The sequence below is a fragment of the Nelumbo lutea genome, chromosome 1, assembly GCF_056320005.1.
Source record: "Nelumbo lutea isolate HS-2025 chromosome 1, American lotus-T2T, whole genome shotgun sequence".
NCBI classification, from domain to species: domain Eukaryota; kingdom Viridiplantae; phylum Streptophyta; class Magnoliopsida; order Proteales; family Nelumbonaceae; genus Nelumbo; species Nelumbo lutea.
In genome coordinates, this window is record NC_142684.1 from 176,824,338 (window position 1) to 176,845,165 (window position 20,828).

A 20,828-nucleotide genomic window follows, 5' to 3' on the forward strand; every position below is an offset into this window, starting at 1 on the left:
AAGGATAAACCAATATGATCGGTTAAAAAATGAAAGGAAAAATAACTACTTTAAGACACAAAGAGGAAGCCAAATTTATTTTCTCTAGGATTATGAACCTTAGCTTGACAAAGCTCATAGATGTCCAGGAATAGTTGTTTTGAAAGCTCCTCTAATGCTTGGACCTCTGCTTCCATGCTTTTAATATCTTGACATTATCAAACAAAACTGAGCTTAGAGATGGAAAGAAAAATAAGAGGATGAATGTAATTAACTAGCATAACACAATAACAAAATCCAAAAGATTCAAAATTTCATGCCACAAAGAACCAAAACCACAACTGTAAAAATTGCAGTGAATTCAAGTATTTCTCATGTTGCTTATGCTCAATAACTTCCATGCCTAAACATCTACAACAGCCCCAATATAGCCTTGATATGCACAATAAGTGATGCAGATACTTACTCCACCACAAGGCAACACCCCTACCCAAAAAATAAACAAAAAAGAAAGTCCAATACATTAGCAACCTAGCTCAATGCACAGTAACCCAACCAATCTGCATCCGCTGCACAATTCGAGGTACACACTTCATATGCATGCCTACAATTTGGCAATGAAAACAAACACACCTGTTCCAATGAATACGTGCACATTTGCACTAGTAACAAAAGTTTCATAAGTTGTGCAGCATTCTCCTGTATATATATTTGCCAAAATACAGATATCTACTTCCTAAATAGGTTGTTGATGTAGAGAAGATGGGCCAAATGGCCCATAGGCTATTTATCCTTCTTTATCCTTTTATGTTCTTTGCTATAATGGGCCTTAATCTGGGCCCTTATTTTTCTTATGTCATGTTTTTAATTTTATGCTCAACCAGGGGCCTCTCTGTAAATTACTAAAGTTTAAGTTAATGAAATGGGATTAGGGGTGTAAGAGGAGATTATATTCGAAAATCTCTCTCTGAACCCTATTTGCCACCACCTTCTTCTTCCTCTTCTCTCTTCTTGAAACCTGATTTCTACCACTTTCTATTGATTCTTTGCATCATTTTAAACAGTCCTTTCATTTCAAAAGGCTGTTTTTCTTCTTGGTATCAGGGCAGGCTCGTCTTCTTCTCTTTACACCTCTTTTTTCCCATACACAGTGTGTATGGAGAACTGAATCAGATGAATAGCTAAAGAAACCAGTTTTAGCCCAGTTGTTAGTGGTTTTTGGAGAGAAGGGGACTAGTTTTGTCGTCCTCCTGATAGATTCAAGTGTGTTGCTTGAAACCCTAATTTTCTGGAGAAATCTAATTGCGGGCCCCACAGGGAGTTTGACCTGGGCGCTCAGTGACTGAAAGTCTTCTTATCCTTCATCTTGAAGATCGATTCAAGTGGATTGGTGTTTTGTGAAGTCTACAAGGTGCGGCTGAGATTTCTCTGTTTCTCCCAAGTTTCGGGTGTGATGCAGGTAGCAGGTACGACTGCATAGAGGTTGACTCACAACACAGGTTTTCTTCTGTCTTCATTTGTTGTTATTTGAAGTTGTTAGAAGTTATTTTTGGAGTACTTTAAGAAGATGAACCCTTCAAAAATTGAAAACAAGCATGTTGCTGAATCCGGATAGGTTCTGGAGGCCTCTGTTGACTCTCAACTAGTTGTGACCACAGTAAAGCTAGATGGAACTAATTATCCGGCTTGGTCACAATCAGTAAAAATTCATATCTGCAGTAGAGGCAAATGGGGTTTTATCTCCAGAAGAAAAAAGGCTCCCTCGGAAGATGACCCATCATATGAAAAATGGATGCAAGAAAATTATACTGTTATTGGTTGGCTTGTGAACTCAATGCAACCTCAGATTAGTCAACACTATTTGTGGATGAATTCAGCGAAGGAAATTTGGGATAGTATTGTTGAAACCTATTCCCAAAAATTAAATGTAGCCAAGGCTTACAAGCTGAGGAGTGATGTGAAGAATTTGAGACAGGGGGAGAAACTTTAATTGTTTATTTCTCAATACTAAAGTCTCTATGGCAAGAAATCGATTTGATAAAAGTTGTAGCCTGGGACACCACTAATGATGCTGAGACCTATAGGAAACTTGTTGAGAGAAACAGGGTGTTTGAGTTTTTGATAGGGATGAATCCAAAGTATGGCATCACAAAGCAAAATATCCTATCCAAGGATAGTGTTTCACTGTCTCGAGCCTATGCCTTGGTAAGTAGTTAAGAAAGCAAGAGACTTGTCCAAGTTCAAAGGGCTGGTCTAAATGATCACTTTGCTAATATGGGAGTGAAACCTAAGGGAGTTACAGGAACTCCAAGTGGCTCAGGGAAGAAGGAAATTATTTGTGAGTACTGTAAGAAACCAAAACACACTAAAGACAAGTGTTGGAAATTGCATCCTGAACTTCTTCCTCTTCAGTTTCAAAAGAAGTCTGATAATATGAAGGCAGGGAGTGCCAATATTGTTGCCGATCCAGATAGTGACAGATGCCTAACTGAAGAGAAGACTACTAGTGAGTAGTTAGCAGCTATGAAGGCAGAGTATGAGACGTTTGGAAGGATGATTAGTCACCTAGAGGGTGTGGCCTCTTCTTCCAACCCTCCAGGAAATTCAATCGCTTTTGCATTTGCTCATTCAGGTATACGAGCTTCTGCCAACCATGCAACCATTTCAAGTAATCGTAGGATCCCTTGGATTATTGATTCTAGTGCTTCTGATCATATGACCAGCCTTTCCACTTTGTTTGTTGTTTGCTGGAACACAGCAGCTGAAGAATAAGAAGAAGAAGAAGAAGAAGATTTGAGAATGGTGGCTCATCTACTTCAGCCAGCCCTACAATCTTATATAGATGTTTACAAATAATGTTACATGAATGGACTAGAATGCCCTTGATTAGTGATGGGGCACCTAGACAAATAAAACATTAAACAAGTTTAGGCCCAATAACTAAGGACTTAAGACACAAATATGACTAACATAAACACTAAATCAGTCGAACCAACACTCCCCCTCAAACTAAGCATGGATGTCAGTCATGTTTAGCTTGCCAAGTAAGTCTAAGAATTTCGTTGAAGCTAGTCCTTTTGTTAGCACATCTACAATCTGCATCTCGGAAGGAGTATAAGGAATGCAAAGTTCCCCTAAGACTATTCTTTCTCTAACGAAGTGTCGGTCAATCTCAATATGCTTTGCCCTATCATGTTGCATTGGGTTATTTGCAATGTTGATGGCAGCCTTGTTGTCACAGTACAACCTGAGAGGACACTCAATCTTTATCCCGAGCTCACCAAGAAGGGTCCTAAGCCACAGTACTTCAGCAACACCATGAGCCATAGCTCGATATTCAGCCTTTGCACTTGATCTAACAACCACATTCTGCTTTTTACTTCGCCATGTAACCAGATTCCCTCCAACAAACGTGCAATACCCAAAAGTAGACTTCCTGTCTCCAACAGAACCGGCCTAATTTGCACCAGTATACGCTTCAATTTCAATTTTATTGTGTTTTTTGAACAGAATTCCTTTTCTTGGGCAAGTCTTCAAGTACCTAAGAATCCTTTCAACTGCTCTCATATGAGGAATCTTTGGAGAGTGCATGAGCTGGCTGACAACATGTACAACATAAGCAATATTTGGTCGAGTGAGAGATAGATAATATCAACTTCCCTACCAGTTTTTGGTATCTCTCTTTATCAAGGTAGTCCTCTCCTACTGATTCCTGTAGACCATGGTTCTGTTCTATCAGAGTATCTAGTGGTCTACACCCCATCATACCTGGCTCCTCTAGAAGATCAAGGACATACTTCCGTTGACATATATAGATGCCCTCTTGTGACCTAGCAACTTCAATTCCAATGAAGTATCTCAGATGGCCCAAGTCTTTGATCTCAAACTCAGAAGCCAAGAACTCCTTTAATCTTTTTATCTCTTCCAGATCATCCCCAGTAATCACCATATCATCCACATAGATGATTAGTGTCGTAAGTTTGTTATTTTGTTTCCTTATGAACAAGGTATGATCTGCACCACTTCGAGTGTATCCCACTCTCTTCATGGCCCCACAAAGCTTCTCAAACCAAGCCTAAGGAAACTTCTTAAGACCATATAATGCTTCCCTCAGTTTACACACTTTCTCATCAAAACCATAACTTGGTGGAGGATCCATGAATACCTCTTCACGTGGATCGCCATTTAGGAAAGCGTTCTTCACATCCAACTGATGTAGCTCCCATGAGAAGTTTGCAGCTAATGACAATAAAACCCGGATTGTGTTGAGCTTCGTGACTGGAGTAAAGGTCTCTTTGTAGTAAATCTCTTCCTTTTGAGTAAACCCCTTTGCCACAAGTCCGGCCTTGTATCTTTCAATGGACCCATCCTCCCTATGCTTTACAGTGAACAGCCACTTGCATCCCATAGTGCTCTTCCCTTCTAGTAGGTCCACTAATTCCCAAGTCCTTGCTTTCATTTCTTCATTCATAGCCTCTCTCCATCTTGGGTCAGACACTACCTCTGAGTACCTAGTAGGGACATGCACGGAGGAGAGAGCAGACACAAAGGAATAATAACGAGGAGATAAACGTGAGTAAGAAACAAATTCAGCAATGGGGTGTCGGATAATACAAGAACAGCTAGATTTACGAAGAGCAATTGGGAGATCCAAATCAGAAGTATGAGTGATAAGATTACCTGGAGTTGCTGAGACAGATTGATCCGAGTCCGATTGGTTGCTGCCACGGGTGATTCTTATATTTATATCTTTTTGTTGCCTACCGATGTCCTCAGTTACATCTGCAGCATCAAGAGTGGTAACGGGTGCAATGGGAGCCTCACTAGGTTCACCCGGGATGCTACAACTAGGAGGATTAGGAGGAGAAGATGGAAGGCCCGAGGCAGAAAGAGGCACAAAAAATGAGGGGAAAGAAGAATCCTCTTCCATCCCACTAGTCTCCCCTTGAAGAGGATTCTGGGAAGAATGAAAATAGGATTGAGACTCAAAAAATACCACATCTTTTGTGACGTATTTCTTCTTGGTGACGGGATCATAACACTTGTAACCCTTCTGTGTAGGAGAGTACCCTAGAAAGATTCCTTTCGTAGCCCTAGGATCCAACTTGGTCTCCTTTGAATCCTTTACATGTATAAAACATACACAACCAAAGACTCTAGGTGGAAGAGGAAAGTCTGGAAGATTAGGACAAAGGACAGAGAAAGGAGTTTTCATACCCAACACCTTGGATGGCATCCGATTTATTAGATATGATGCGGTAAGGACTGCTTGAGACCAGTAGTGCTTGGGAACCTTGTATTGAAATAGTAAAGCTCGAGCGGTCTCCAATAAGTGTCTATTTTTGCGCTTAGCAACCCCATTCTGTTGAGGGGTACTAGCACAAGATGACTAATGTAGCATGCCAGCATCCTCCATGAACAAGTTCAAGGATCTTTCAAAATCTTCAGCAGCATTGTCTGAACGGAATTGCTTATCTTCTTGTCAAATTGAGTTTCAATCATTTTACATAATTCCATGATTATTCGTGGCACTTCATCACGTCCTTTTAACAAGTAGATACATCTGCATCGTGAGTAGTGATCAATAAAACCGATAAAGGAACGAAAGCCATCTACAGAAACAAGAGGTGAAGGGCCCCAAACATTAGAATGGACCAAATCAAAATGAGCTTGAATTTCATTACTAGAAATTGGATAAAGAGTTCTACATTGTTTTGACAACTGACACGCTTCACAAACTAAACTTTGACTTGAAATACCCTTGAATAATTCAGGAAACAACCCTTGCAATGATGAAAAAGGTAAATGACCTAGCCTAGCATGCCACAAGTGTAACCTAGCTATTGACTCCTCATTATTCTGACTACTGGCAGCAGATGTTTGTAAGGCCAAACTGATGCCTGCATCAAAATAGTAGAGACCTCCACACTCATGACCGCTCCCAATCGTTCGCTTCGTCAATCTATCTTGAAAGACACAATGAGTAGGAAAGAAAGTTATGCTACAGTTTAAATTCTTGGTAAGCTTTGAAACAGATAAGAGATTGAAAGTAAGATCGGGAACATGTAGAACAAATTTAAGAGAGAGGTCCTTGATTAGGTCAACCCCCCCCAGAGATGGAGAGAGAACCATCAGCAACTCTCATCTTATCTTGGCCAGACATCAATTGATAAGAAGAAAATAAAGAGGACATGTGTGTCATGTGGTCAGTTGCACCGGAATCAATAATCCAAGAAGTAGAGTCAATAGAACTATTTGCACTATAAGCAGAGACAATACCTGATCTGGCAAGGGAGGTGGAAGCAAGGGAATTAGTCCTTAGACGGGTTAAGGCCCGGCTAAGGACCTCTACCTCATCAGCAGTGAAACCCAAGGACCCGGATGTGGAGGCATTAGCAATTTGTCCCATGGGAGAAGATGCAACTGAAGATGTGTTCTTCGAGCTATCACCACTGTGACTAGTAACAAGGTTCCCACTTGCTGTTTGATTCTTCTGGTGTTTCTTGTCTTTCCTTAATGCAGCTGGTTTCAAATGAGGATAAAGAACCCAACAAATCTCTTTGACATGCCTTTCACCTCCACAATGAGTGTGTTGAGCAAGAGCAAGAGAAGAGAGGAGAAGAGAAAAGAGAAGAGAGAAGAGAAAAGAGAGGTGAGTCGAGTGGACTGAAAGCCCTCCAGAACTTAGGGGGCGAATGAAAGAAATTATTATTTATACTAGTCCAGTCGTACAATATAAATAGAAGATAAATTACAATAGTACCCTTGTGGTACTAAACCTAAGACACAAACAACTATCAACACTCCCCCTCAAGTTGGAGCATAGATATCAATCATGCCCAACTTGTCACAAAGATCATGATGTCTGGAAAGGTTTAAACCCTTTGTAAAGATGTCTGTAAGCTAGTTCTCAGAAGTGACATAGGGGGTACACACTTCGCCTGTGATAACTCTCTAATAAAATGCTTGTCAACTTCGATGCTTTGTTCTATCATGTAGCACCGGATTGGCAGCAATGCTTATAGCTGCTTTGTTATCACAAAATAGAGTTATAGGTTTGGCCATTGGGAAATGCAACTCCCCCAACAAACTCTTTATCCACATGCCTTCAGCAACCCCGTGGGCCATAGGAGGTTCCCTCCTATGAAGGTGCAGTAGCCACTAGTAGACTTTCTGTCACTTTGGGATCCAGCCCAATCTGCATTTGTATAAACTTCAATAACAAACCAGTACCCGGATACTTCTTTAGATATTGGAGGATTCTCTCTGGTGCTTCAAGATGGGAAGACCTAGGAGCATGCATGAACTGACTGAGGGCACCAACAACATATGCAATGTCTGGACGAGTCATAGAAAGATATAACAATCTCCCTACAAGCCTCTGAAACTGTTTCACATCCTTGAGAGGTTCACCACAGCTGTCACCTAATTTATGGTTGGGGTCAATGGGAGAGTCAACTGGCTTCACCCCCATCTTCCTAGTGTCCTGAAGTAAATCTAGGACATATTTCCTTTGAGAAATGAAGATACCCTTCTTTGATCGAGCGACTTCAATTCCAAGGAAGTATTTGGCAGGTCCTAGATCCTTCACTTCAAACTGAGTGGCAAGAAAAATTTTCAATCTCTGAATTTCATCCTCCCAGTCACCAGCAACAATTATGCCATCCACATATACAATTAGAGTAGCAATTTTACCTTCTCCTTTCAGAAACAGTGTGTGATCTGATTAACATTGCCTGTATCCTTTCTGCTGAACTGCCACATGGAATCTGCTGAACCAAGCTCTTGGTGACTGTTTCAGCCCGTATAAGGACTTCTTCAACTTGCACACTTTCTGTTCATTGCCTTGAGCTAGAAAACCAGAAGGTTGAATCATGTACACTTCCTCTTCAAGGTCACCATTCAAGAATGCATTCTTGATGTCAAGCTGGTGTAAAACCCAATCAGATTAGCCACAAGAGAGAAGAGGACTCTAATGGAATTCATCTTGGCAACGGAGGCAAAAGTTTCTGCATAATCAACTCCATACACTTGAGTAAATCCTTTTGCCACTAAGCGAGCTTTATACCTTTCCACTGTTCCATCAGCTTTATGCTTGACTGTGAACACCGATTTACATCCAACTAGAACCTTTCCTTAGGAAGATCAACAAGTTCCCATGTGCCATTTTTGTGAAGGGCATTAATTTCTTCCTTCATGGCATTTGTCCATTCAGGAACTGAAAGAGCTTCTGCCACATTCTTAGGGATAGGAACACTGTCAATAGAGGTAAGGAAAGCACGGAATGAGGATGAAATGTTCTCATAGGAGACAAAATTGGAAATGGGGTGTTTAGTGGTGCACAATCTAATACCCTTCCTCTAAGCGATAGGACGGTCAAGATCATTAGCAGTAGAGGAATCATTTTCAATAGATTCAAGGACATCATTGGGAGCCAAAATACCTAAGTGAGTATGATCCTCCCCCAAGGAGTCTAGTGGCACTAGAGGAACAACTTCCGGATTCTCTACAACTCTTGAATTTGATTGGCCTTTGCGACGACGAGAAAAAACACGAAAAGGTGGAGGGTCAGGAAGAGAAGGAAGCTGAACCAGTTTCTCCTCATGTCTACATGTTAGATAGTTTTGTATGCCCTTAGCTTCAATCAGAATGATGTACTTTATGAGTTTATTGTAAATGAATAAAAGTACATATTTAATTCATGTTCCCTTGGTATGTTTCAGTGTAATACCCTTAAACTGGACACTTAATAAGACTCGTGTTAGTTTAGAATGTTCATAGCCAGTGGGTCGATTTGGGGAGACCTATCCTGATAAGGCTGACACTGTGTGTCGGTTGGGGTGGCCTGTCTCGGCTGCCAGGGTGAGACCCTAGGCACATACAGTGTAGGATTAATTGAATCTATGAACTGGACCAGATTTCCAGTATTGCCCTAAACCTTGGAGATTGATGGGCAAAACTGGAAAGTTACACCCAACCCCTAGACTCGATTATGATACTGCACTAGGTGTCGGATTAGGCTGTCTTTGATGTACCAATCAGTGAGATCCTTAGCGAGGGTCAAAACCTGGGTATGTTGGGACAGTCTGAGAATTCATCTGAGTGGGTGATCATAGTGACAGGATCAGCCCCTTTGTCGGACAAATGTAATGATTGGGGATGCACTCTCATGATGGAAACCAAGACTGCTAGCAGCCGATTTCAATCGTTGAGATTTGTTTTGCAAAATATATTTTATATGAGATATAAAAGTATATATATTATGGTTTCTAAAATGTTTGCAAAAGATTTTAATTCTCGGGATCCATATAAGTAGAGAGTGCAACACTGCTCCTTGCAGCCGAGGGACAGGTCCTCTCTTGTCGGGCAGTGTATGATCATTATGGGCTGAGAGGTTATGTGTAAGACCATTGAGGGTAATACCTGATGGGCTAATCTTGCATCTGCCCACAGTCTCTGGGTGTTACAAGGTGGCTTGGCCTAGAGACCACTTAGGGTAAGTGTTGGGTCCATAGAGCCCATTTGATGGGTTTCAGGGGGTGCACTATCCATAACAGTGTATTCGGCCAGGCCTTGTAACAAAGGCTGAGCCAAACCCATGTGGCTAATGTGTAGATCAATGCTTGGGTTCCACGCCATACAAGAAAGCCCAACTGGGCAGCAATTAGGAAGGTTAAGTGAGCACATAAGCTTAATGGGTCTAAAGCCCATTTCGAACTAGACTATTTAATTAGTTAAATAGCTCACGTGTCATCCTACTGTTTCTTGTGAAGGACAGAGTTCTTGTAGAAGAATACTACTGATTCTGCTCCATCCTGCACTGCGCCATCTTCAGTGGGAGTAGTCTTTAGATCCTTCATTGGGCATAAACACTTTCGTTGGGAGATATTATTTCTCTGTATCAGGTATAATCCTCCTACTCCTTTTGGTTCAGATCTGATTCAGTTTATGGTTCAAGAATGATCATTGAAAATATGATTTTCTAAATAGGGAATGCGATTCCCGGTTGAAGGGAGAGAAAAAGTTTTTGAAATTCGCCCATTTATTCCGCAAGATTTGGGCGTCCATACGATGGATCTCTCATCCCTTCACTACACTCCCCCTAAGGAGAAACAGGAAAGAAAGGCTCATCTTCAAAGAAAGAAACATCCATGGAGACATAGAACTTCCGAGAAACAGGATCAAAACAATGGTATCCCTTTTGAGTGAAGGAGTAACCAAGAAATATGCAAGAGATAGCACGAGAATCCAATTTCCCATGAGTGGGAGACAGATTTTGTACAAAACAACGGCAACCAAAGACACGCAGAGGAATAGAAAAAAGAGGAGCCTTAGGGAAGAGAAGTTGATGTGGGGCTTTGTACCCTAACCAATGAGAGGGCATACGGTTTATAAGGTAGGTGGAACAAAGAACGGCTTCAAGCCAAAAACGTTTGGGAACATTCATATGAAGTAGTAAACCCCGAGCCACTTCAAGGAGATGTCGGTTCTTCCATTCGGCCACACCATTTTGTTGTGGCGTGCGGGCACAAGAGCTACGGTGAAGGGAACCACGCGAAGCAAAAAACTCCATGACGTCACTATGAAAAAATTCTTTTAAATTGTCTGATTGAAAAATTTGGATTTCAGTTTGAAATTGAGTGAAGACCATCCGCTGGAAATCTTGAATGATTTTTGGTACTTCTTCCCTGATTCGCATTGGGTCAACCCAAGTATATCTAGAATAATCATCAATAAGGGTAATGAAATACTTATAGCCACTCTCAGATGGTAAGGTAACAGGGCCCCATACATCAGAATGAACAATGTGAAAAGGAGATTCAGATTTACCATTTCTTTGAAGAAAATGAGTTCTACAATGTTTACTTAAGTGACATGTTTGACAAGAGAAATCAAAAACAGACATTGACTTAAACGATTCTAGGAATACAACTTTCAAAGACTCAAAAGACAAATGACCAAGACGACAATGCCATAAATAGACTTTTTTCTTACAGGACTGACTCCTAGACTCTGTAACATGAAGACCAGCCTTATTCTCAAGCATGTAAAGTCCATCAACCATACGACCCCTACCAATCGTCCTCCCCGAGGCCAGATCCTGAATCACACAATGAGAAGGGAAAAAAGTCACTGAGCAATTCAAGGAATTAGTAACACTACTAACAGAGAACAAATTAATGGACATCAGAAAGGGTAAGACCAAGAGGAAGAGAGAGTTCCTTGACCAGCTATGGAAGAGTATGATCCATCGGCTAGTCTCACCTTGTCTCTTCTAGAAAGAGGGTGATAGGTTTGAAAGTAAGAGGACGTACTAGTCATATGTTTTGATGCTCCAGAATCAATGATTCATGGAGAGTCAGGGGTGTGAGAAGCAACATGGAAAGCAGTGGTAGGGTTACCTGACGTAGATGCAAATGAGGTTGAGGGAGGAGCATCCATCTGACGAATTGCTCTACCATAGAGCTCTAAATGGTCAAGGAAGGAATTCATAATGTCCTCCCTCGGGTCAGGTCCAGTGAGATGTGTCTGAGTCACAGTAGAAATGGGGGGTTGATTCTCCCGAGTAGCTATGTTGGCCATGTGATGTTTCTTTGTACTTTGCTGTCTGTACTTCTTATTCACCTCTGAACCTTGCTTTTTAGTTAGATCTTGAGCCCATTTTGGTTTCCCATGAAGATCCCAACAGGTATCTTTGGTGTGTCAGGGTTTCTGGCAATGACTGCACCACAATTTGTCCTTATCTTCTGCTTTTTTCTGGAGATCTCCTTTCTGGGAAGAAGATCCCACACCAGTAGAGACACCCCCTTTTGCAACCAACACAACAGCATCCCCACCAGGGCTGTTCATCAATTTTCTCCTACTTTCTTCAGACTGTACAAGAGCATAGACTTCCTAAACAGATGGGAGATCCTTAGAGCTGAGACTCTGAACCCTGATAGATTCATACATAGGATTCAGACCATGTAAGAATGCAAACACCCTTTGTTGGGAGACAAGCTACTTGTACTTCTTAGCATCCTCATCACACTTCCAATCCACTCTGGTAGTGATCCAACTCCTTCCAGACAGATGTTAAGTCAGAGTAATAAACCGATAAACACCTCTCCCCCTGTCTACAAATAGAAGATGCTGCCTGCAGTTGATAAATTTTGGCATAGTGTCGCAATTCTGAATATGTAGACTTTGCTTGTTCTCAGATTTCATTTGTAGTTTCAGCCCACATGAAATTCTTCCTTATTTGAGGTTGCATGGAAACCAAGAGCCAGGACATAACAATATTGTTCTCCTGATTCCATCTATCATATTCAACACTCCCAAAGGATGGTTCTTTTATCCTCCCATTAATATAGCCTATCTTCCCCCTTGCAGTGATGTATAATTTGATCCCTCTTGACCACTCTAGGTAATTTAAACCATCAAGAGGGACAACAGCCATAGGAAATGATAGGTCACCCCCACCCATTCCATTCAGCATTGAGGAAACTCCAGATGTGGTTGAATCTTCACTGCCCATGATATCAGAATAAAAATGAAACAGCAACCAAAAAGAGTACAACATTACAAGGCTATTGCAGAAATAGGTCCTTCTGACCTCCGGTTTCACTGAGAGCAAAAAAACAGAACATTTTTGTTGCAGTACAAGAACAGGTCTTTCTGACCTATAGTTTCACCGAGAACAAAAAACAAAACACTGTTGTTGCAGTACAAAAACAGGTCCTTCTGACCTACAGTTTCACTGAGAACAAACAAAAAACTGAACATTGTCGTTGCAGTACAAGAACAGGTCTGAATGGCCTAATTAGTAGGCCTGATAGCTAACCAGTCGAGGAGATCAACAGGGTAGACGAACAGTCAATCAATAAGATTAATATTGAGCAGACAATCAATCGGCTGAACAGACAATCAACGGTCCACAATACCAAGAAAAAAGGAGTTGAATACAGTTACTTTGTTAAGGAATACAGTCACTTAACAGTAGGGAAGCCGAACAGTTCATCAAACAATAGGCAGCCGAACAGCTCATCAAACAATAGGTATCCGAACAAACAAGGATGATAGTACCTCTTTTAGTTTCAGATGATAATCTCCCTGTAAACCAGAACTCCTTCTACAAACCTCAAACAATAGGCAGCTGAACATAACTTCTTTTAGTTTCAGTACTTCTTTTGGTTTCAGATGATAGTCTTTCTGAAAAACAGAACACCCTCTACAAACCTCAAACAATAGTCTCTCTACAGTCGAGCAGACAAGAGGTGCAACTTCTGGGCTGGAAGATGAAAAGACTCTGTAACTTCTGGGTCGAACTGATTACACAAGATTAGGAGTTCGATTGGAGACAGCATTGGGAGATAAAAAGTCACTATAACTCCTGGGTCGAACTGGATACAACAGCAGTTTGCTTGACACCACCCTTCAGGCCTGGATGACTTGCTCTGATACCATGTTGAGCAAGAGCAAGAGAAGAGAGGAGAGGAGAAGAGAGAAGAGAGGTGAGTCGAGTGGACTGAAAGCCCTCCAGAACTTAGGGGGCGAATGAAAGAAATTATTATTTATACTAGTCGAGTCGTACAATATAAATAGAAGAGAAATTACAGCAGTACCCTTGTGGTACTAAACTTGAGACACAAACAACTGTCAACAGAGTGCACTTAAGATGCCTCTTATCTAAATGCTTGTTCCCCTTTTGGTTTGAAGAAATCGGGGCTGAATGTTCAACAGGTTGTTCAACTGGTTGTATTTGAGTGTCAACTTGTTGGATAGTTTTGTATGCCCTTAGCTTCAATCAGAATGTACATTTTGAGTTTATTGTAAATGAATAAAAGTACATATTTGATTCATGTTCCCTTGATATGTTTCTGTGTAATACCCTTAAACTGGACACTTAATGAGACTTGTGTTAGTTTAGAATGTTCACAGCCAGTGGGTCAGTCTGGGGAGACCTATCTTGATAAGGCTGACACTGATGTGCCACCAAGTCGGTTGGGGTGGCCTGTCTCAGCTGCCAGGGTGAGACCCTAGGCACATGCAGTGTAAGATCAATTGAATCTTTGAACCGGACCAAATTTCCAGTATTGCCCTGGACCTTGGAGATAAATGGGCAAAACTGGAAAGTTACACCCGACCCCTAGACTCGATTATGATACTACACTAGGTATCGGATTGGGCTATCTTCGATGTACCAATCGGTGAGATCCTTAGCGGGGGTCAAAACCTGGGTATGTTGGGACAGTCTGAGAATTCATCTGAGTGGGTGATCACAGTGACAGGATCAGCCCCTTTGTCAGACAAAGGTAATGATCGGGGATGCACTCTCACTGATGGAAACCAAGACTGCTGACAACCGATTTCAATCATTGAGATTTGTTTGCAAAATATATTTTATGAGATATAAAAGTATATATATTATAGTTTCTAAAATGTTTGCAAAAGGTTTTAATTCCCGGGATCCATATAAGCAGAGAGTGCAACACTATTCCTTGCAGCCGAGGGAGAGGTCCTCTCTTGTCGGGCAGTGTATGATCATTATGGGTTGAGAGGTTGAGTGTAAGACCATTGAGGATAATACCTGATGAGCTAATCTTGCATCTGCCCACAGTCCTTGGGTGTTACAAGGTGGCTTGGCCCAGGGACCACTTAGAGTAAGTGTTGGGCCCATAGAGCCCATTTGATGGGTTTCAGGGGATGCACTGTCCATAACAGTGTATTCGGCCAGGCCTTGTAACAAAGGCTGGGCTGAACCCATGTGGCTGATGTGTAGATCAATGCTTGGGTCCCACGCCATACAAGGAAGCCCAACTGGGCAGCAATTAGGAAGGCTAAGTGAGCATTGGACCTTAATGGGCCTAAAGCCCATTTCGAACTGGTCTATTTAATTAGTTAAATATAGGGTGAATTCTGAGGTGGATTAGTAGATAGGATAGGGTTTTAACCCTATCCACTCAGAGAGTCCAGATCTAAATGTGATTTGGATCTAGAAACCTCCTAATTAGATTAGGAGAAGACTGATCCAATCTGCAGATAAGATGAGGGCTTATCCTTATCACCTAAAGGGATGTCTGATCCAAATATGATTTGGACCAGCAACTCCTAATGGGATTAGGAACTGATCCTTTAGGGTAACAAAAGAAGGAAGGGGTGGCAGCCTTTAGAAGATAGATATTCACATCCTCTTTACTGCTGAAATCACAGAAGAAAGAATCAAGCAACCCTACAGAATTCTTTCTTGCCGCCTCCTTGCCACCTACTTTGTCGATTTGAGCTCCAATTCAATGGGAGAAGTCAAGATTTGATCTTGATATCAGTTCTTTGTGAAAAAACTGATAGGAAGTTGTGCTCATGTGCCATCCTGCTATTTCTTGCGAAGGACTAGGTTCTTGGAGAAGAACTCTGTTGATTCTGCTCCATCCAGCACTGCGCCATCTTCAGTGGGAGCAGTCTTTGGATCCTTCCTTGGGTGTGAACACCTCCATTGGGAGATATTACTTCTCCGTATCAGGTATAATTCTCTCCTACTGCTTTTGTTCAAATCTGGTTCAGTTTATAGTTCAAGATTGATCCTTGAAAATATGATTTTCTAAATAGGGAATTCGATTCCCAGTTGAAAGGGAGAAAAAAATTTTTGAAATTCGCCCACCTTATTCCACAAGATTTGAGCGTCCATACGATGGATCTCTCATCCCTTCACAACTTGCATCTCTTTCCTCCTAACCTCTTCATTCCTTACTAGATAATAGACATGATATAAATCTGGCATTTCATCCCTTCCTAAAATTTGAGACCTTATGCTCTCATACATTGGGTCTAAACCAGCCAAGATCTTAAAGGCTCTACCCTCTTCAATTTGTTTATCATGCCTCTCCTTGTCTTTTGCATTCTCCCAATCAAGAATAAGATGATGATCAAGTTCTTCCCGTAGTCCTTCTAGGGTTGCAAAATACATTGCAACTGTCATATCTCCTTGCCTCAATGCAACAATGTCTTGGTTTAGCCTATAAATTTTGGCATTGTTCTTTCTCTGTTCATAAGTTTTAGAAACTTTCTCCCAAATCTTAGCACCAGTGGGAAAGTGTTGAACAGTCCTGACCACTCTTGGAGTCATCGAAGCAAGCAACCAGGACATAACAGTAGCATTTTCCTTACGCCATACTGCATACTCCACACTACCCACTTCAGGTTCCTTCTTCTGTCCATCTAAATAACCCGTAAGTTCCTGGGAAGTAACGAAGAGCATGTCTGAAACAGACCATTCTCTGAAGTTGTATTCATCCAATAATACACTGGTGATCTGCAAGCTGTGCAGATTTAGATTTTCCAGATTAAGAGACCTCCCACCAGTTCTATTATCCCTAGAAGACACTTCTCCCGATATTGAAGACATCTCCTTCCTCTTGCAGTGATCACAATTGAAAACTCAGCACAAAGAACACTATTTCAGACTTACCGAAGTTGCTACAAGCATGAGAACCCCTCGTAACAGGTCTGAAACCAAGAACAATCCACCTCTGTACTGTGCTGAACACTTCTGGACTAGGCTGGGCTTTGACTTCTGCTGTCGTAGACTGTGATCACCCTTACAATCTATACTAGGACTGTCGAAGTCAGTCCTTCCACCTAGATCTATTCCACACAGATCTCTCTTAGCAGTCGAATGGCTACTACCTGCTGCAAGGTGTCTAGTAGGGCATCTACTTCAGGAACAAACTCCCCTTGGGCCCTACAACCAAAGGAAACCCTAGATACAGACCTTGTTGTGTTCTACGGTCAACCCTAGGGTTTCTTCACAGCAGCCAAGATAGGAGAGAGAGGAAAAAAAGGAATAGAGAAGAGCAGAAAAGTGGCAATTGTAACCAGACAGACGGATTAGTGCTCTGAAACCATGTTTGTTGGAACACAACAGCCGAACAAGAAGAAGAAGAAGAAGAAGAAGAGAAGAAGACTTGAGGATGGCGGCTCATCTACTTCAGCCGGCCCTACAATCTTATATAGATGTTTACAAAATAATGTTACATGAATGGACTAGAACGCCCCTGATTAGTGATGGGACACCTAAACAAATAAAACATTAAACAAGTTTAGGCCCAATAACTAAGGACTTAAGACACAAATATGACTAACATAAACACTAAATCAGCCGAACCAACATTTGTTTCTTATGATTTACTTCCTGGCCGTGACAAAATCACCCTAGCCGATGGCTCTCTTGCCCATATCTCCGGCAAGGGAACTATCAAGGCTACAAATTCCTTGGTATTTCCTTTTGCTCTTCATGTACCCAAGATAAATACAAATTTGTTATCTGTAAGTAGCCTAACAAGTCTTTGAACTGTTGTGTAAACCTTCTTTCCTTCCTATTGTGTTTTTCAGGATGGAGTCTCAGAAAGTGATTGGGAGTGGCCATGAGGTGAATGAAATATATCTGCTAGACACTCTTGCACAGAGCCATGGACAACCTGGAAAAGTTGTTTTTGGATCTACAACTACAGAGTCTATCAGTCGAGTCATGTTATGTCATTTTCGTTTGGGTCAACTTTCTTTTTCTTCATTAAGTCATTTATTCCCATAACTGTTTAAGGGAATTAGTTTGTCCAGTCTTCATTGTGAGTCTTGTGAGTTTTCAAAACATTGTAGAAGTAGTTATCCTTTGAGTAATAAAAGTTCTTCTCTATTCCATATTGTGCACTCTGATGTGTGGGGGCCTTACCACTTAACTTCTATGGGCGGCTAAAAATATTTTATCTCATTCATTGATGATTTTTCACAGTTCACTTGGATATTTTTTATGAAGTCCCATGATGAAGTTCCTAGAATTTTGAGGCAATTCCATGAATTTGTTCTAACCCAATTTGATACCAAAATTAAAAATTTCAGATCCGACAATGCTAAAGAATATTTTGAGAAAAAACTAACCTGCTATCTCACTGACTTGGGGGATATTTATCGAAGCTCCTATGTTAGGACCCCAGAACAGAATGGAGTTGCTGAAAGAAAAAATCGGCATATTGTTGAAGTTGCAAGAAGTATCCTATTTGCCTCACATGTCCCTACAAAATTTTGGGGTGATGTTGTTCTCACTACAAGGACTTTTTTCCTATTCCACTATGTGTCTTTGGCTGAACTTGTTATGTACATATCCCAAGTGTCCGGAAACATAAATTTAAACCAAAAGCCCACAAGTGTATTTTCCTTGGTTATTCCCTCATACAAAAGGGTTATTGTTGTTTTGATCCGAAGACTAGAACTCGGTATGTCTCAATAGATGTCACCTTTGATGAGCTCTCTTCCTTTCATGATTCTTCTCAGGAGTGGCATTGTCCAAAGGGGGAGAATTTGTCACAGTTGTTTGCTCTCCCCCTTCCGGTCCCAGTTGAGTCTTCTTTTGAGACTCTTCCTCTGGAGTCATCATTTCTAGACCTTGATATCCCTATTGCTATTAGGAAAGGAAAAAGGAAATATACTGCACATTGTATTTCCAAACACCTTTCTTATAATTTGCTCACTCCTTCATATTTTGGCTACCTTTCTTCTATTGCTTCTAACCCAGTTCCCAAGTCTGTGTCAGAAGCTCTTACTATTCCAGAATGGAGGGATGCTATGAGAACAGAAATTGATGCCTTACACAAGAATGACACTTGGGAAGTGGTTGATCTACCTGAAGGGAAGGATCCAGTAGGCTATAAGTGGGTTTTTACCATCAAATATCATGTTGATGGCACCATTGAAAGGCACAAGGCTAGGCTGGTTGCAAAAGGTTATACACAGACATATGGGATTAATTATCCGAAGACCTTTGCTCCTATTGCCAAGATGATTTCTGTGAGAGTTCTACTATCTCTGGCTGTACACTCAGACTGGCCACTTTACCGACTGGATTTAAAGAATGCATTTCTGAATGGAGAGTTACATGATGAGGTCTATATGTCTCTTCCTCCAGGGATGTATGAAATAGATATGAAATGGAAAGTCTGTAAGCTAAAGAAATCTCTTTATGGACTTAAACAATCCCCTAGGGCATGGTTTGAAAGGTTTAGGGCTGCCCTTGTTAACTTTGGCTATGTACAGACTTAGTCTGATCATACCCTCTTTGTGAAGAGGACAGGATCCTTGGCAGTTTATCTAATTGTGTATGTTGATGATATTGTTGTGACTGGTAATGATGTATCAGGGATTAATGATCTCAAATCTTTCCTTCATACAGAACTTGAGATCAAAGATCTGGGGGAATTGAGATACTTTCTTCGCATAGAAGTTGCTCGATCTAAGGATGGGATCCTTATCTCTCTAAGAAAGTATGTACTTGACTTGCTCTCTGAAACAAGGAAGATGGGTGCTAGACCAGCTGCTACTCCTATTGATATGAGTCATAAACTCTCTACTTCAAATCGAATATTGTTGAAATATAAGGGAGTCTTCCAGAGGCTACTTGGGAAACTTCTCTACCTATGCATGACTCGGCCAGACATTGCATATGCTGTCAGTTGCATTAGTCAGTTCATGCATGCTCCGAGAGACACTCACATGGCAGCAGCAGAGCGAATTCTATGTTATTTGAAGGGTTCTCCTGGAAAGGGAATTCTATTTTCTAAGCATGGTCATATGAAACTTGAAGCCTACACAGATGCTAATTGGGCCAGAAATATTGATGACAGAAGATCTACCTCGGGATACTGTAGCTTGGTGGCAGGTAATATTGTCTCTTGGAGAAGAAAAACAATTAGTTGTTGCCAGATCTTCAGTCGAAGTTGAATACAGAGCCATGGCTCATGGAGTTTTCGAATTACTGTGGCCATGGTTCAAAGTATCGATACAATACGCGTATTGGCAGTATTGTATCGGTACTAAGAAACACCCAAAACTCTTTTTTACTAGTTTTTTTTTCAAATTTTGGTTTTTTGGGAAGCTAAAAACAGGCTTTTTTATTAAAAAAAAATTGGGGTTCCGAAACCCCTGGAAACATGCGTTTTAGGGCATATTGTTTTCAAAAGATACGATACGATACGCCCGTATCAATACTTTAAACCATGACTGTGGCTTAGATCACTGATGGAGGAACTAAGTATTGAGCATAATAAGCCATTGATTCTATACTGTGATAATCAGGCTGCCATCAACATTGCTCATAATCCAATGCAACATAACAGAACCAAACATATTGAAGTTGACAAACACTTCATTCGAGAAAGAATGGCTTCTGGAGAAGTGTCTTCCTTTCATCACTTCTGAAGGACAATTAGCTGATTTCCTCACCAAGGGCATTCCCAAGGCTAAACTTTAGGATGATACTGGCAAGCTTGGCATGATTGACTTCTCCGCTCAGCTTGAGGGGGAGTGTAGAGAAGATGGGCCGAATGGCCCATAGGCTGTTTATCCTTCTTTATCTTTTTATGTTCTTTGCAATAATGGGCCCTAATCTAGACCCTTATTTTTCTTATGTTTTTAATTTTATGCCCAACTAGGGTCCTCTCTGTAAATTACTAAAGTTTAACTTAATGAAATGGGATTAGGGGTGTAAGAGGAGATTATGTTTGAAAATCTCTCTCTGAACCCTAGTTGTCGCCACCTTCTTCTTCCTCTTCTCCCTTCTTGAAACTTGATTTCTGCTACTTTCTTTTGATTCTTTGCAACATTTTAAACAGTCCTTTCATTTCAAAAGGTATTTTTCTTCTGTTGATGATAGGAAAAAATAGATATTAATAACCTTTAGGAAGTAGGTTAGGAAGACAAAAAGGTTGGGAGTGGGAGAGGAAAAACATGCAGAAATACAACACATGGTGTTGTGTATTAGTTGTCTTATTCCACCAACTAAGAAGAATCAATGTTTTCAAGGTGCCAAGGCGAAGCTAGGAAAT

General features: G+C 41.0%; 1 protein-coding gene across 1 annotated transcript in view; it reads right to left on the reverse strand.

Moving 5' to 3' along the window:
- The window catches only part of LOC148879417 (GPCR-type G protein 1-like), a 111,286-nt gene that overhangs the window by 48,839 nt on the left and 41,619 nt on the right, over nucleotides 1-20,828 (reverse strand). The window contains exon 7 of the mRNA XM_088960945.1: nucleotides 99-187. Coding sequence (XP_088817071.1) covers nucleotides 99-187 — 89 coding nt within the window. The remainder of the gene's footprint in view (nucleotides 1-98; nucleotides 188-20,828) is intronic.